This window comes from Podarcis erhardii, assembly GCF_964252035.2.
Source record: "Podarcis erhardii genome assembly, chromosome: 11".
In the NCBI taxonomy this organism is placed as follows: domain Eukaryota; kingdom Metazoa; phylum Chordata; class Lepidosauria; order Squamata; family Lacertidae; genus Podarcis; species Podarcis erhardii.
This window is the reverse complement of record NC_138501.1, coordinates 3,262,033-3,278,533: the sequence shown is the minus strand read 5'-3', so window position 1 is coordinate 3,278,533 and position 16,501 is coordinate 3,262,033. Positions and strand designations below refer to the sequence as shown.

The 16,501-nt window shown below is 42.3% G+C and overlaps 1 protein-coding gene and 1 long non-coding RNA gene across 2 annotated transcripts in view; one reads left to right on the top strand and one right to left on the bottom strand.

The window, feature by feature from the left end:
* The first annotated feature begins 191 nt into the window (after positions 1-191).
* Positions 192-16,501, top strand: part of CARNMT1 (carnosine N-methyltransferase 1) — a 31,814-nt gene continuing 15,504 nt past the window's right edge. Inside the window, exons 1-9 of the mRNA XM_081880662.1 lie at positions 192-493; positions 2,221-2,263; positions 3,427-3,517; positions 4,537-4,585; positions 6,293-6,452; positions 6,531-6,602; positions 8,350-8,456; positions 9,804-9,884; positions 12,521-12,911. Coding sequence (XP_081736788.1) covers positions 355-493; positions 2,221-2,263; positions 3,427-3,517; positions 4,537-4,585; positions 6,293-6,452; positions 6,531-6,602; positions 8,350-8,456; positions 9,804-9,884; positions 12,521-12,911 — 1,133 coding nt within the window. The 5' untranslated portion in view covers positions 192-354. The remainder of the gene's footprint in view (positions 494-2,220; positions 2,264-3,426; positions 3,518-4,536; positions 4,586-6,292; positions 6,453-6,530; positions 6,603-8,349; positions 8,457-9,803; positions 9,885-12,520; positions 12,912-16,501) is intronic.
* On the bottom strand, positions 713-1,768 carry LOC309352572. Its single transcript, XR_014161385.1, has 2 exons — positions 1,514-1,768; positions 713-1,245 (listed from the first exon to the last, which is right to left on the bottom strand). It is a non-coding gene; the product is annotated as an uncharacterized lncRNA (long non-coding RNA).

The window sequence follows — 16,501 nt, the reverse complement described above, 5'->3', positions numbered from 1 at the left end:
TTCCTATGTAGCATTCCCCTTTGATGTATATTTGTCTTTGTTTTGGACCCATGCACTGCTGACCTGAAATCTTAACTTGCGTCACTGTCCATACAACAGAGTTCAAAGCCCTTCATCTTTGGATAGCTGGCAAATGCTTTGGCAGCAGCTGTTTCCGAATGGGTGAGAGATTAAGAACAAACAATCCAGCAGCATTAATCTTTGCCCACCTTTTTAGTAATAGCTCTGAACCCATCCTAACTTTCTCACCAGTGAGCCCTGAAGTGTTAAATTTAATTAAATTCATCACGTGGCCACATATACAGTATTGCTTAGTACTGTTTCTGGCTATAGCATTTCAAGCACTGTTTGTCTATGTGTGCCATATTTTACATATATTCACCTAAACATGGTACCATTGGGCTTATTGAGCTTTTTGCATTACAGTCGTACCTTGGATCCCGAACGCTTTGCGAGTTGAATGTTTTGGCTCCTGAACGCAGCCAACCCAGAAGTGAGTGTTCTGGTTTGCAAACGTTCTTTGGAACCCGAATGTCCGACGCAGCTTCTGATTGGCTGTAGGAGCTTCCTACAGCCAATCGGAAGCCGCACCTTGGCTTCTGAATGTTTTGGAAGTCAAATGGACTTCCGGAACAGATTCCGTTAGACTTCCAAGTTACGACTGTATACATATTTGGACAATCTACAGTGTTGAGCATTAGAAATCCTAGGATTGCTGATGGGGAGGATCATGTAATACAGATTTTATACTGTGTATGATCAATCACAGTATTGAAAAATATTTGTTCACAGATGCATGAACTGCAATGGAATATCTATAGCTCAATCTGTCCAAATATTACTAGAACCTTGCAAGACAGCAGGCTTGATACTTGTGGTTCACATGTGGTGGAAATAAAATATATAGCTTTGAGGTTTAGCAGACAAATCTTGATGCAATAAGAAGTTCATTTATTATGAGTCTTGATGCTGCTATGACCTCCCAGAAATTCATGTTTAATGGGAGCAATACAACAGCAAGATATGTGGGGAAGAACAGGATTAGGATCCAGTAGATCTCTGGCAAAGTTTTGCCATCTTAACTTCCCCATCCTTGTCCCTGCCAGAAATATTTTATTCCACAGTCCAAAAACAGCAACCCTGCTATTAAAAAAATACAGGAGATCAGTCTACTCGTACCCATTTCTGAATATTTGTACCCATTTCTTCGTCACTAGATTTTAGCTTGACATAAGGCACTGCATTCTTAAAATACCGCATTTTTCGTTCTATAAGACGCACCAGACCACAAGACGCACCTAGTTTTTGGAGGAAGAAAACAAGAAAAAAAAAATATTCTGAATCTCAGAAGCCAGAACAGCAAGAGGGATCTCTGCGCAGTGAAAGCAGCAATCCCTCTTGCTGTTCTGGCTTCTGGGATAGCTGCACAGCCTGCATTCGCTCCATAAGACGCACACACATTTCCCCATACTTTTTAGGAGGGAAAAAGTGAGTCTTATAGAGCAAAAAATACGGTAAATTGGTGGCAAAATCATTGAAGAGGCTTGTCACAGCATGCTTGGCTTTCACTGGAATGCCACACTGAGAGATTCCCTAAGGATACAGTTAATGTTGACACTTACGGTAGGTGTTCCTACTTGACAGTGTACATAATTAAGGGAAATATGGTGCCAAGTTCCATCTTTCTGTACTTCATACAACATTGCTTGGTGTTTTGATGTTCATGGGTGAGCATGTTGTACACAGTGAGGTTTGACGTCTTTCCCTTTCCTACAGTATTTGTATTTCTCAGTCACTTGGAGAGCTGAATCCAGTGATGACCCTCATGTGTCACAGGTTAGTTGCCAATTTCCATAGTGTCCAATCTTAACTCAGGAGAGCCAGTTCTTCCTTTCCATTGCAAGTCATCAAATGATGTACATCCACCTCCAAACATGAGAGAAAATTTGGAAAAAAGCTGCTAATTTGGAAGAAAGGCCTGTTGAACTTTGCTTCCTCTTTAGTAGGCATGCGTAAGATTGCACTGAGACTCAAACCCTATGGATTTTGATATCATTATAATTTGGTTTTGATGTCAAGCAATTTTTAGCCACCTTCCTCACAACTGGCTAGAAGCTTACCTGAGACATAGTCCAAAATCCCATGGGTTGAACATAGTAGTTCATGGACAATATGTTATTTACTCCTACTACAAGGATTCTTTCTCAATTTGATTTTTAGGTTGTGAAAGAACTGTGAAAATGTTGGTCATTGGACTTGGAGGGTAAGTGAATGGGTAGTTGGTTAAAATCCAGTTTTGCTTTAGATCAGGGATGGGGAACCTGGGACCCTCCTGATGATCATGGAATCATAGAATTGTAGACTTGGAAGGGATCACAAGGGTCATCTAGTCCAACTCCTTGCAGTGCAGGAATCTTTTTGTCCAATGAGATTACAGTAAGAGTCTCATGCTCTGCTAACTGAGCTAGGAAGCTTGAGTACAACTCCCACCACCCCTGGCCATTGGCTATGCTGGCTGGGGCAGATAGAAGCTAGCCTCAAACATTTGGAGGGTCCCATTATTGCTTTAGGTGTTTAGATCTATCCAATAGCTGAGTGGAATAATTTGCTTTTTGTGTGCTATTACTGCTTTCTGATCACTTTTCAGGACGGTGGGAAAAATATAATTGTATTACTGAAGGCATGGCCAAAGTCCGTTTTGGGGGCCTAATCTGGCCCACCGGTCAGTTTAATCCGGCCCCTGTGGCAGTGTACTTGCTGGGGTAAAATCCTAACCTCAATAACTTCAGTCCTAAAAAAAGGTTAACAACTTTGGTCGGCCCTCACAGCCCTTCACTTCATCAAATCTGGCCCTCTTTGAAAAAAGTTGGACACCACTGTATTACAGTTTTGCTGGTGCTAACCTTTGATGGCTGGGGGGGGGGAGGGAAGAACTGCTACCTGGCACTTCTTGTTCCTGTCTCTTCTGTGCAATAGCTAAAACGACACTCATGCAGTTGAAAATACTTGAATGTTTGCAAAAGGTATAGTAACTGAGGTGGGTGGGAGGGAGGTAACTGATTTTTTTTTTCTAGTTTCAAAAGACTTTTGAGTTCTGGGGAAATGACTCCCTGCAAACAGGATTTTTTGAGGGAAGATACAATGATTCCCTGCAACAACTGAGTAGCCATTGTGCATTTATCATGCAAAAGGTAACAAAAAAAGTTGTGAGATGATGATAAATATGCCTTTGCCCATTATAGCATATGCTATCTGAAAACATTAAAATAACTAGGTAAATGCATTTGCCAAGTTACAATGTAGATACTATAGTAAACAAATCTATGTGTACTGGACTATCAAAATGATGTGATTATGTACTGTATAGTTTGCTACTTTGTAATCTGCTATAGTTCTGCCATTCTTTTCTTCCAATCTCCAATTCAGTATAACAAATGGAGGGAAAACAACTCTGGCAAAAAGGCTTAAGAAACAGCTTCCAAACTGTACTATACTCTCTCAAGATGACTATTTTAAGGTAAACAATTAAAGGGTCTTTATGAGTTAAAGTAGAACATCTCCAGGTTAGAAGCAGAATACAGTGTGCTTCCAAATGTTCAAGTAAAAGAATGTTATGGGATGAGCTATGGGATGATTCTTGTGTATTCTGAACAGCTTCCTGTATTTTCAACTTGCCATCTTGTATTTGTATTTTTATCACTTCAGTTTTTGATCTTTATCATCCTGGTCCATGCTGATTTTAGATGGATTTAAATAATACTCTACTTTTTAATAACAGGAATGTGCATACATGCACATTTTCAAAACTTACAGGATTTCGAGTTACAGTGGTACCTCAGGTTAAGTACTTAATTCATAGAATCATAGAATCATAGAGTTGGAAGAGACCACAAGGGCCATCGAGTCCAACCCCCTGCCAAGCAGGAAACACCATCAGCACTCCTGACATATGGTTGTCAAGCCTCTGCTTAAAGACCTCCAAAGAAGGAGACTCCACCACACTCCTTGGCAGAAAATTCCACTGTCGAACAGCTCTTACTGTCATGAAGTTCTTCATTCCAGAGGTCCTTACTTAACCTGAAACTGTTCTTAACCTGAAGCACCACTTTAGCTAATGGGGCCTCCTGCTGCTGCTGCGCCGCTGGAGCACGATTTCTGTTCTCATCCTGAAGCAAAGTTCTTAACCTGAAGCACTATTTCTGGGTTAACGGAGTCTGTAACCTGAAGCATATATAACCTGAAGCGTATGTAACCTGAGGTACCACTGTACGTAGTATAGTATTATCAGGAAGCTTACTGTTTGTTCTGGCTTGAAATGTCTTGCTGTGTTCATTTAAAATTCTGAACAGTTCTGGGTGCTGCTGCCTCTCACATTATTTGCCTTCCTATGCAGTGGCCCAATTTCAGTTGTGTTGTTGCCATCTACCTCTAAAATTGCTGACTCCAGTACAGCTATGTATGATAAGAAGTCTAAATTTCCTTTCCTCCTTCAAGTTGCCTCAACAATGGTAACGATATGGTTGTTGGTTTTTCTAGCCAGAATCTGAAGTGGCTGTAGATGACCGTGGATTTTTGCAGTATGATGGTTAGTAGACTCAATACTTTTTTCAAGTCTGAGTTTTAAAAGCATCAAAGTAAGCAAAATTGTAATAAGCGAAGAACCACTCCATTTCCAGCAAACATTTGTCTCTACAAATATTTTTGTATTTTTATTTTTGACTAGATATTTCTTCTTAAAATAGCAACAGTGGCATGCTTGATGCCTTCAAACCCCCCCCCCACGGAAATGGGAACTGTATAAGCAGGAAAGAGTTCCAGTGGTTGAACAACTATGCAGCGAAGTGTTAAATCAAGAAATTCTAAAAATGGATTTGTGATCCCCCCAACTATATATGAAGCAAGCTGCTATGCAGAAGCCAAAAATACCATTTATCCAGCCCAGATGTTGATTCCAGTGGGTTGACTTTTTTTTAAGCTTGTAGTATGTCAATAAATGGACAGCAGCGAGGAGTCATTACTGAAAGTAATAGATGGAAGGTTTTAAGTTTGTGAATTCTAATAACTAGGAAGTGCTTTGCAACATCTTGGCAAAATCCTGGGATTCTGCAGGAGTGTGACATCTGAATGAAAGGGCTTTCATTTTCAAAATTAAGCAATTTGGTACTAGCAGGAAAATTATACTTAACAAGAGACAGTAAAAGGGGATAGGCAGAATAGATGCATACGGTATCTTTTTGATGTATCAGTTTTGGGTGAAAATATGTTGTTGCCATCTCTCAGTGCCTCCTAATTCAACTGCAAAGGTTTGATTGCCTAACTGGATTCTCAGCTTCATTTGAGGTTTAAAAAATATTAAGTTTGGGGATTTCTTCAAGTAGCAGTTTTGCGGAACTAGTCATAAATACATGCAAAGCATCTCCACAAATCAGTAATAGTGAACTCAGCTAAAACCGAGCAGGCATCTGGCTCAGTAACAGTTTAAACTGCACAACTATTTCCATATGATCAGTGCTATCTGGGCAAGATAATAAGTGAACTTTGGAGTTCAGTCAGATGTAATAATATAATGCATTTTCTTGTTCGGGCATTGCAGGAAACTTTCCCCCTTTGTATTTCAAGTTAAGTTTAAACCAAACAGTGACATCTAGTGCATAAAAAAGTTCAAACTGAAGCTTGTTGGCTAACTTCCTCCATCCGGCTATTGCAGAATTAATTGTAACCGGACATCCTGTGTGTTTGTGTGTGGACCATGTTCCTAGCAGCTAATCTTTCTTGCTGAAAAGAGGCGCTGATATTCCACTCCAAATCTATAATTCATTATACAAATTCTTACAAGCACAGTCCACCTATACCAAACCAAAAACATTGTGTTCTCTTGGTATTGAATGGAAGCTATTTATCTGCCCTCTTTCCCTCCTCTGTTCTTTGTTCAATCACTTCATTTCCCACTCTTTGAATCTTCTTTTCAAAACAACCATGCCTGTTTTGAGAAAACTTCACAGATTTAGGAACTGGAGCACAATCATTTGATGTCTTTGCTGTTCCTCTATACTCCAAGCACTTCTCATTGGCACAGCCCTGGTTTCTCCAACTATTACCATTCTTGATTAACAACCATAAAATGCTCAAATTTTAGTTTATGCGACCACTGCCAATACTGACTCCCAATGATAATGAAAACAGCTACATTGTAATGGAATGTTTTTCCATTCTTTTCATTATATACCTCTAGCATTTATTTTGCAGACTGTAATTGTTGCCTTTAATTTTAAGATAACATTGTCTCTTCTAGTACTTGATGCCCTGCATATGGAAAAAATGGTGGCAGACATACGCTCTTGGATGACAAACCTGCAAGACTCTGCATTGACAAGGCCACTGCATGATAATCAAAAGGGCGTAAAAGACACTCATGTCTTAATTGTTGAGGGCTTCCTTCTGTACAACTACAAGTAAGCAAGCTTAGCATGTTAAAGTAAAAATAATGCATACTGAATAAGCACATCTTACTTGCTTCTTTATTATTGCAGGCCTCTCAGTAATATATGGAATAAAAAGTATTTCATAACAATTCCTTATGAAGAATGCAAGAAGAGAAGAAGGTACTGTGTTCTGAAAATCCTTGCCCAATATTATACTGTACTTTTTGTTCATAGCTGCATGTTCCCACACCTACATACTGCCATCTAATAAGGGAATTGCAAAGCAGATAACCATGTAAATTCCCAGTTTGTTTTTTAAAAATAAACTTTTTCAGTTTTAGAATTACACAATTTGGAACAATGCACTGTAATTTTGAACACTAAAAAATAATGATGATGATGCCTTGCAAAATTCTGGAACTGTATTATATCTCCAGGGGAATCGCAGGTTCCAACACCACAAGTTCCTGTAAATCAGAGCCTCAAAATCTGGCAAAGAGACAAGTAAAGGCAGATTCTCTCTGCCCAGTCTGTGCTTTCATGCCACTAGCAAAGTCATTTGGAAACAAGCATGGAGTCAGTGGTCAGTGCAACAAACTTGGCAACTTAAATGCTTTTAACTTTGTACTGACTCGTGGTCTAAGAGAATGCTATGGTTTTTTTTAAAAAAAAATTACATTTATATCCCCTTTTTTCCAAGGAGTGCAACATGGTGTATACACTTCTCCCCCTATGAGGTATGCATTCGGGTGTTTAAAGCCCTCTAATTGTTATCTATATCATTTGAACAATTTTGATCTCTGTGTATTTTTAGCTATAAGGAAACCATTAGTGCTTGTGTGCTAGCAAGTGGTGCCTTACTAGACACCAGAGGCCTTTGTTTCAAGCAGGCAAACTTTCTGTTTCTATATATTAAGATTTGTATATGTTGTTACAAATAAAGCTAACATTGTTGCAGTACATAAAGTGAAGAAAGAGCATGCTGCTCTTCTGCTCTTCTACCCTGTACTGTACTAGGCACTGCAATAACCGAGTTTTGTTTTGCTTTGTAATGATTAGGTCTTTTCTCCAGGTTATAAATGTATGCCTTAATAATCTAGACTTTGGGTTTTCATTGAAAGAGCCCAACACAGTATGCTTACTCCAGCAAGCCTTCTTTGAATTCAGTGGGGCTTAGCCCAAAGTAGATCTATACAGAACTGTAGCCTTGCGTTTCAATTTTTAAAACCATAGGTACATTGAGTCATAAGTCATAAAAGAAAGCAGTAGCGCTCATTTAAAATAATCATTTTCTAGATTAGGCTGTAAGCCCAATTTAATAGCACATTCTACCTCACAATGTACAATAGTGTTTCTAAAAAATCAACTTGCAATTAAAGTTTATGGCGGATGCTTCGTGTCCCTGAATACATTAGGAAAATAGGCATCTGCCTTATACTGACTGAGTCAGACCATTGGTCTAGCTAGTTGACTGACAGCCGCTCTCCAGGGCTTCAGGTGGGGGAAATTCTCAGCTCTACTTGGGATTAAACCCAAGAACTTTTACATTCAAAGCATATGCTACACCACTGCGATACATCAGGACATGTATTAGTCTACCAGGACACAGGCTTGCTAAGGCTTTACTAAGGGTCTGAGGTCCTGTCCACACCTGAGGAGGAGGCGGCTGTCACAAAATCAAAATCTGTGTTAGTAAAGTGGGTTAGAGGAATTTGCACCAAGTCTTTGGTATTGGACACTTTGAGATTAAGTGTCTTCCTGAGTTTGAAGAAAATACTGAAGAAACATTTTATTAAGAAGTTACCATGTTAACTAAAGATATAAATATTCTGTCAGCTGTAGATCAGTCCACTAGAGGCTTTTGATATTTTTGGATATAAATTCTTGTTAAGCAAGATGTTTGAGTAAAGCTTCTGTTCTTATATAGCACACGAATTTATAACCCACCAGACCCACCTGGATACTTCGATGGACATGTATGGCCAATGTATCTGAAACATAAGAGAGAAATGGAAGAAAATGAAACTGGCATCGGTATGGCAAACACATTTATATATAATATATACAGTGGTACCTCTGGATGTGAACGGGATCCGTTCCGGAGCCCCGTTCGCATCCTGAGCAGAATGCAACCCCACATCTGCGCGGGTCACGATTCGCCGCTTCTGCGCATGCTGTCATTTTGAGCGTCTCCGCATGCGGTGAAACCCGGAAGTAATGTGTTCCGTTACTTCTGGGTCGCTGCGAAGCACAACCCGAAAACACTCAACCTGAAGCACCTTCAACCCGAGGTATGACTGTACATGTAGCTCATACATGTAGCTCATTCAAGTAGAGAATGCTTGCAAAAGTAGTGATATTACCTAGTTCAGGTTCAAAGGACTGGCTTTGTTGGTAGGGGTGGATTTTGAACTTTCAAATTTCAGCAGTGCCCTGTGCAAGGCCAAAATTTGGTGCCTCCCCACCTCATGCATTCTGTTTTGCTCAATTCACGACAGGCTCCCCTACCCCTTACTCATGATCAACGTGTGTGACTATGTATAAGCATGACACCGGGAAATAAATAAATAAATAGATAGATGCAAACCAGGAAATGGCATGAGAGAGCTGGAGAGTCCTCGTGACTCATGAGGAGACCCTCCCCAGAGCCCGAAGAGGACTTCAGTGAGGGCGGAGGAAGCCCCAAAGAGACTGTAGGTGCAGTGGGACTTTGTTTAGGCTGCTCAGCCTCCCCACCTAGACATTTACACGTGTAGTAGCCGCATTTCTGCACAGCCTCCAGCCAGCCCCAGAGCTTCTAGTTGAAGAGAGTTGTGTGGAGAACGTGAGAGTTGGAAAGCAGGAAAAAAACAGGTCTTTTTTGACAGTGCTCCCTACTTACAGAATACGTGAGTGGGGGCTTAGAACGTAACCCCTGCTTAAGGGGGGTGGTATCTGTCATAGTTATGATGCCCTGTAGCACCCCCTAGGCTCAGCGCCCAATGAGGCAAAACTGGTTGCACTGCCCTAAATCCACCTCTTTTGTCAGAACGCTTCAGCATCTGTCTCATGGTAAATGTGGATGGGAAAGTGTGGGTATCTGAAGATGGATATATAAAAAACAAAATAAAATTCTCTGTTAAGCATGTGTACTCAGAGGTAAGTTCAGTTGAGTTCACTGGTAATTACTCCCTGGTAATGCATAAGATAGGAACTTTAGGCACCCTTTGCACTGTTAGTGTGTATGTTTGTCTGCAGCTTTTTAAAAAATCACCTAAAAAAAGTCAGTACATAAAGCTTATGTGAGTTGTGAATGCAATGTGGGTTGCACTGGAAGGTAGCCTATTGAAAATTTCTGGCTGTACTGAAGATGTTTTGACTACTTCACTGCTCCTCTTGCAGTTTATCTGGATGGAACTCAATCACAGGAAGACCTTTATTCAAGGCTATACAATGATATAGCACAAGAACTGGAAAAGTCAAGTAAGTAGCTAGTGGAAAGTTGGTCTAAGAGTAGTAGACTATGTACCTGCTCCTTCAGAGGGAGTACAACTCCCATCTAGGGCAGGTTGCCTGCCTAATTCGCAGAAATAGGAACCTCCAAGCCAGGAGGGATTCAATCTAACTTAATTTGATGATATAACCTTTTTGTGATTCTGTCCAACTTGACATCTAAAAAATCTATAAAAACTAATGAGTGATTATAAAGAAGCTATAGCCCAGAGTTTGTGAATGTGTGTGTTTTTTCTCTTCCAACCTTTCAGATGATCGTGGTGCTATTTTGCATGTATAAAGCCTTGGCCTCGATGAGAGCAATAACAAACCTCATACATGAATATTTTAATACGTTGTGGCTAAAACAATGTTTTAAGAAGCTAATTGAAGCCCTTCCAAAGCAGCATTGAATCGAGAGCGTATGTGACATTCTCATGGATATGCTTTCCAGCTAGTTTATTTGGAGTTACTGTTCTCTTGCAATGGTGCCATCCATTTGGAATCAAAACCCTAAAACTTTCAGAGTGTACTAAGAATGTTTGGACAGAAGAGAAATTACATATCATCTCATAGATGCTTTCTTCCAGGTGCTCAACATTCTCTCCTCCTTGCTTAATGCAACAGTGAACCTAGACACATCCACTGTCCTTTTCCTCCAACAAACAAAGAGGGGCAAACTTTCTATTACCCTACCTGCACCTCAAGTGTTTTCCACTCTACTCTCCTGAATGCATCCTTTGTGATACATCTGTTCCTCCAATGTGAATGGCATTGCAAGCAAGGTACCCTTCAGTGGAGCATCAGGATACTTTTGTAAGGCTTGGTAACTTAAATCTATTTTAGATATATAAATCTGCTTGCAGGAAGCTGATTTTTTTATTACAAAACAATCTTGTTTAATAAAAAAAAATCAATTCTGAATTACAGGCAAGTTGTCATGATACATAACCTTATTGATTTTATTAAAAGAACCTTATTGATTTTATTAAAAGGGGGAAACAATTACAGTAGAATGTAGTAAACTCTTTTTAGCACTGTCAGATACTCTGCAACCTAACAGACCATTGATAAGGGGTAAGAAAAATGACAATTATCTTCTCCGCAAGGCTGCCTAAAATCATAGTTTGTAACTATGGGAGTCTAGGAAAGAGACCAAGTCAAGTACATTACAAATAAATCAAGAGAAACAAGCACTGGTCTTCATATACTTGTTTCTTAAATTGGTAGTGGCTAAAATGTGCTCCGATGGAAATAGGGCTGATCATTTAATGATTGATTCCCCATCCCCTTGAATTCTGAATAGAGGCCAATAGGTACCGTATTTTTCGCTTCATAGGGCGCAGTGGACCATAGGGTGCACATAGTTTTTAGATGGGGAAATCAATAAAAAAAATCTCCCCCCCCCAGCCCCAAAGAGCAGCGTACAGGCTGCGTACAACCTCTCCCTGCCGGAGGGGTTGCGCGTGGCTATGGAACAAGCCAAGGCAGTGAGCGGGATGGATCCTGCTGGCTGCTTTGGCCTCCTCTTTAGCTCCGCGCAATTCCTCCTTGCCGGGAGAGGCTGCACAGGGCTAAAGAAGCCATAGCCCTGTGCAGCCTCTCCCTGCCAGTGGGGTTGCATGCGGCTATGGCACAAGCCTGCATTCGCTCCATAGGACGCACACACATTTCCCCTCAATTTTTGGAGGGGAAAAACTGCGTGCAATGGAGCGAAAAATACGGTATTTACCAATAGGTTCCACAAGGTTCAGCCCAAAGTCTGCAAAATGTGCTTTGTAATAGATAATTATTTTTTCTGTTGCAAGTCCCGATGTATTTTGTAGCATAGTAAGAAAATATTCTTTTAAAAAAACATAATACACAGATTGGTAGTTGGTATATGGTAGGATCAGCACTCTAGTGGCAGAGTAATGGAGTCTGTTACAGCCATAATATATTCTGTTCCCTCTTCCTATAAGTACATAGTGGGATGCTGTTGTCGTCATGAAAAATTTAGGTATCTCGCATTAAAATAACAAGGACTGCAGCAGCCGTAGCTAGATAGATGTTTTATTTATTTCATAAAATTTATACACTGGGTACTATTAAATACAGATATACACACCAATTAACTTTCTCAGCTTTAGACGAAGGAAGATGCACCACATTTCCCCGCAGAGGCCTGTAATGCTTCTGTATCCAAAGCAGCTTTTGGAATCCACCCATTCGCAGGCCACTTGACTTGCTCGCGGACTTACCACGGCCGCGCTTCTGGCCACAGAGGAAAGGCGGGACCGAGTCTCCAGTCGGACCAGCAGAGACCTCCGCGTTCCGCAGGGGGTGGGGTTTCAGGGCCGGAACCCCGGCGCCTCCGTCTCTGCCCAGGCCCCGCTGCCCGCCCCCCCCCCGTGCCGCCAGATGGGGGGCCCGCCGGGGAGGGAGCCGGGCGAGCCTGGTTCGCGGCGCCCGTTTCGCCTCAGCATCGCTCCCCTGAGGGAGCCGCACGACGCTCGTGTCTTCCCGCGAGAAGTCGTTGGTGCGAAGGGAGGGAGCCTCGCGGCGCAACGCGGCTGCGCAGTCTCGCTTTCTTTCTCTTTTTTTTTTTTGGGGCGGAGATCTTTCTGCGCGTGCGCGCGCGGCCTGAGGCGGGAGGAGGAGGAGCCGGCGCCGCCGTGCGGGCGAGAGGCGGGCGGGCGCTCCCTCCCCTATGAAGCCGGAAGCGCGCGCCAGGAGCGTCAGCCGTTGGGCGTCGGGAGGAAGAGGGATGTCCGCCGCCGCCGCCGCGTGCGCTCTGTCCCGGAAAAGGCAGCTGCCGCCGGCGGGGAAGGCGATGCGCAGGGGGAGCCGGCGGAGCGGGCCCGGCGGAGAGGCCGAGGAGGAGGCGGAAAGGGACGGGGAAGCGGCGCTCGGCGGAGAGGGGCAGCAGGCTCCGCCGCCGCAGACACAGCCGGCGGCGGCGGAGGGCGGAAAAGAGGCGGAGGAGGAGTTGGAGAGGGAGCACTTCCGCAGAATCATCAACGCCTTCCGTTACTACGGGTAACCGGCTCCCCCCTCCCGCCCCCCGCCCGGCTGGGCCTCTGGCTCTCGAGTAGCCCCCCCCCCCCGGATCCACTGGCTGCCCAATGAGCGCGCCAGGAGGGCGGTGGCGCCGCCATCCCATAGTCCCAGGGGGATTGTGCTCCTCCCAAGGAACCCCGAGAGCTACTTCGGGATGGAGGAGCAGCAGAGAACTGGCAGCAGCTTCTCCAAACTAAAGTTGCCACGAGTGTTTGAGGGGAGGTCGTGATGCTTAACCTGGGATAAAGTGGGAACAGGGCAAATAAAGCAGTTAGTTCTGGATACCAGAGGCAGATTGGCAAGCACCCTTGTAAGATAATAGGAATGTAATTCAGCACAGCTAATTAACAATAGGATCGAAATATCTCCAATAGAGGCACTTGCCATTTGACTTGTGCACCAAAAAGCCTGAACCCTTGAATTAAAGTACTTGCCTTATTGTTTGTGCCATGCTAACAGTAAATACTTGTGTGGGACTGCTTGCTTGCATCCACACGTTTCAACTTCAGACATCAGACTGGGAGGATGCATCCAGACAAAAATAAGTGTAGCTTTTCCAAAGCTTGCTACATAAACACCTAATAGAATTCTAATGAATACAAATATGTTTCTTTATCTTACAGATTAAATAGTGCTTTTGGTTCTGTTCGGCCTCTCAGTATTCAGTCCCTTGGTAGTTCCTGTCATTCATTGGGTGGTGCTGGGCAACTCCTATTTGATATCTTGGCCTTGGCAATTGGTGTCTCTCAAGCATATGAAACAAAAAAAGTTAAACCAACAGTATGTGGCAACCCATAACAATTCCATAATAATTATTGGGAGAGCACCAAAGTAAGACCTTCAGTTTTCCATGCCTAGGGTAAAGAGGTGCATCTTCAGCAACTGATGGAGGCTTTAAAGAGATGGTGCTGTGTGCGCCACATTTTTTTTGGGGGGGGGGCGTAACTAATAAGAAAGCTGTCACAAGCTGCAACTCCTGTGAACTTATGAGAGTAGTGGAATATATATTTTTAGTAATATTTTATTAGTTTCCACACAAAAAACAACAACAAAATCATTATATTATATACCCACCATAAAATAAAACATTTATAACAACTATATACTCAATATTAAATCCACTTTGTGGTATTACTCGAATCCTCCGACTTCCTTCTATCCTTCCCTTGGTTCCTTTGTATTATCTTCATTCATAGTTACCTCCAAATTTAAACATTGTCTATCACATTACAAGTGGGTTTTTTTTAAAAAAAAAAACCCTGCTAATGTATTAACTTGCATGCATTGCTTATGCAATAAACATTTCCCATTCTTTTTTATATTTGTTGTCATCTTGATTTCTAAGTTTCCCATTAATTTCGTCATTTCCGCATACTCCTTTAACTTAGCTTGCCAATCTTCCTTGGTAGGGACTTCTTCTTCCTTCCCGTGTTAAGCTAGCAATATCCGAGCTGCCATTGTCACATACATGAACAAATGATTGTATTCTTTAGGTAGATCCAGTACTGTGATACCTAATAAGAAAGCTTCTGGTTTTTAAACAAAAGTTACTTTAAACATTTTTTTCAATTCATTATATATCATTTCCCAAATATTTAAAATAACCTTACAATGCCACCACATATGGTAAAACATGCCTTCTGCTTCTTTACATTTCCAACACTTGCTTTCCTTTGTTTTATACAATTTAACCAATTTAGTCAGTGTTAAATACCACCTATACATCATTTTCATATAGCTCTCTTTAAGTAAGGTACAGACCTTAAATTTTATATCATTCTTCCATGTCTTTCCCAATCTGTCATCTGTATATTATGTCCCACATATTTTGTCCACTTTATCGTAAGACACTTGACCTCTTCTTTCTTAGTTTCCTATTGCAACAACATGTTGCCTATTTTTGATAATTTAATACCACTTTCTATTATTTCTCTCTGGAAATTTGAAATTTCATAGGTGAATCCTTTCTTTTTATCATGTTTTAATACTTCATTTACAGTGGACACTCCGGATACGAACTTAATTCGTTCTGGGGGTCCGTGCGCAACCCAAAAAGTCAGCAACAAGAGGTGCCACTTCTCTGCATGCGTGTGATAGAGCACTTCTGCGCATGCTCAGAAGCGGCTCCTCTTGTTCCCGACTTTTCGTGTTGCGCACGGACCACCAGAACGAGCGCTTCTGTGCATGTGCGTGCGGCGAAAGGGTTTGCTCTGTTTGCAACCCGAAAGTTACGTTACCCGAAGGTAACGTAACCTGAGGTACCACTGTAATTGGAAATAGTGTAGCCAGTCTGTTACCTTTCCTTTTTTTCTATGTAGGACTTTATTATAATATGATTTACAAACAGTTGGGGTTCTTTGTGTGAAAATCCTTCACAGAATTACAAACCAATAATTTTGTCTCTCTAGAAAGGAAGCGGGATAAACTGCTTGCCAGAACAGCTTTTCTTCTTTACCTTTGGATGACCCTCACTTTCTGATTTCAACTTAAGTTCCTAGTCATTCAGGGCTTGATATGCTAACAGACTCTTGAACTGGGCCCAGTAGCTTACTGGCAGCCAGTGGAGTGTTGGTGTTTGCCACACCTGGCTTATTTTAGGTTTCAGGAGACTTCCGGGTTGGCGCCATCGCCAAATGGCGGACTCCCTCCGAGCTCCGGAGGGAGCCTGCTCGGCAGGGGCTGGGTCCTACCGCGCCGGCGACGCGGGGACCCTCAAAAACCATGGGCGCTGAAACCCATGGACATGGTGACTCGGCTGGCACCTTTTGCGCCCCCCCGACCCGCGAAGGAGCCTTTTTAAAGGCTGCGGAACGGGTGGCGGGGGTGGTGGTGCTTTGAGTCCTCCGCTTCCCCTGCCGAGCGAAGCCGCATGCCATTCGACGGAGAGCGCTGACTTCTTCTATTGAAAATTTGGACTTAAAAGAATAATCCGTGAGTAATTGGAACCTGGACTAAAAAGGGGGATAATTTTTTTAAAAAATTCGGAGCGAGCGGGGGAGGCGCAAAAAGGAAGTCAGCCCCCCCCCGTCGTAGAGGAGTTAAAGTAAAGGATTTGACAACTAAGATCGAGCGCAACCCTATTTTGACAAAGTTACTAACTTCGCGATGGAAAATTATAAGACTGAGCTGGAGGAGAAAAGTGGAATTGAATTAAAAAGCAACCCTCCCCCCCCCCCCCGGAATCCTGTGAGCGATTTGTGAGAGCGCCGGGAGAAGAGAAAGAGAGGTTTTGACAGCTGTCAAAGAGCTGTCAAAGCGGAAGAACAAAAATGAGAACTTTGTTACGAGGACTTTGCCGGTTACATTTGTTATAAATTGGATACAAATTGCTTAAAACAAGGAATAACAAGTTATTTTGACTGGTGGGCGTGATCTGGAAGGGAACTGAGTTATTGCAATCCACCTAGAGGAGCTGAGGGATATTACAAGTATTGTTGGCTTGGAACTTGAATAGAACTTTTTATCTCCTGGGAAACTGCAGGAATGGAACACTATTTTGTCTACAGAGGTCTACACACTAAAGGAGACAATAGATTTATCTATTGAAGAATGGAAGGGACTTGGCATAA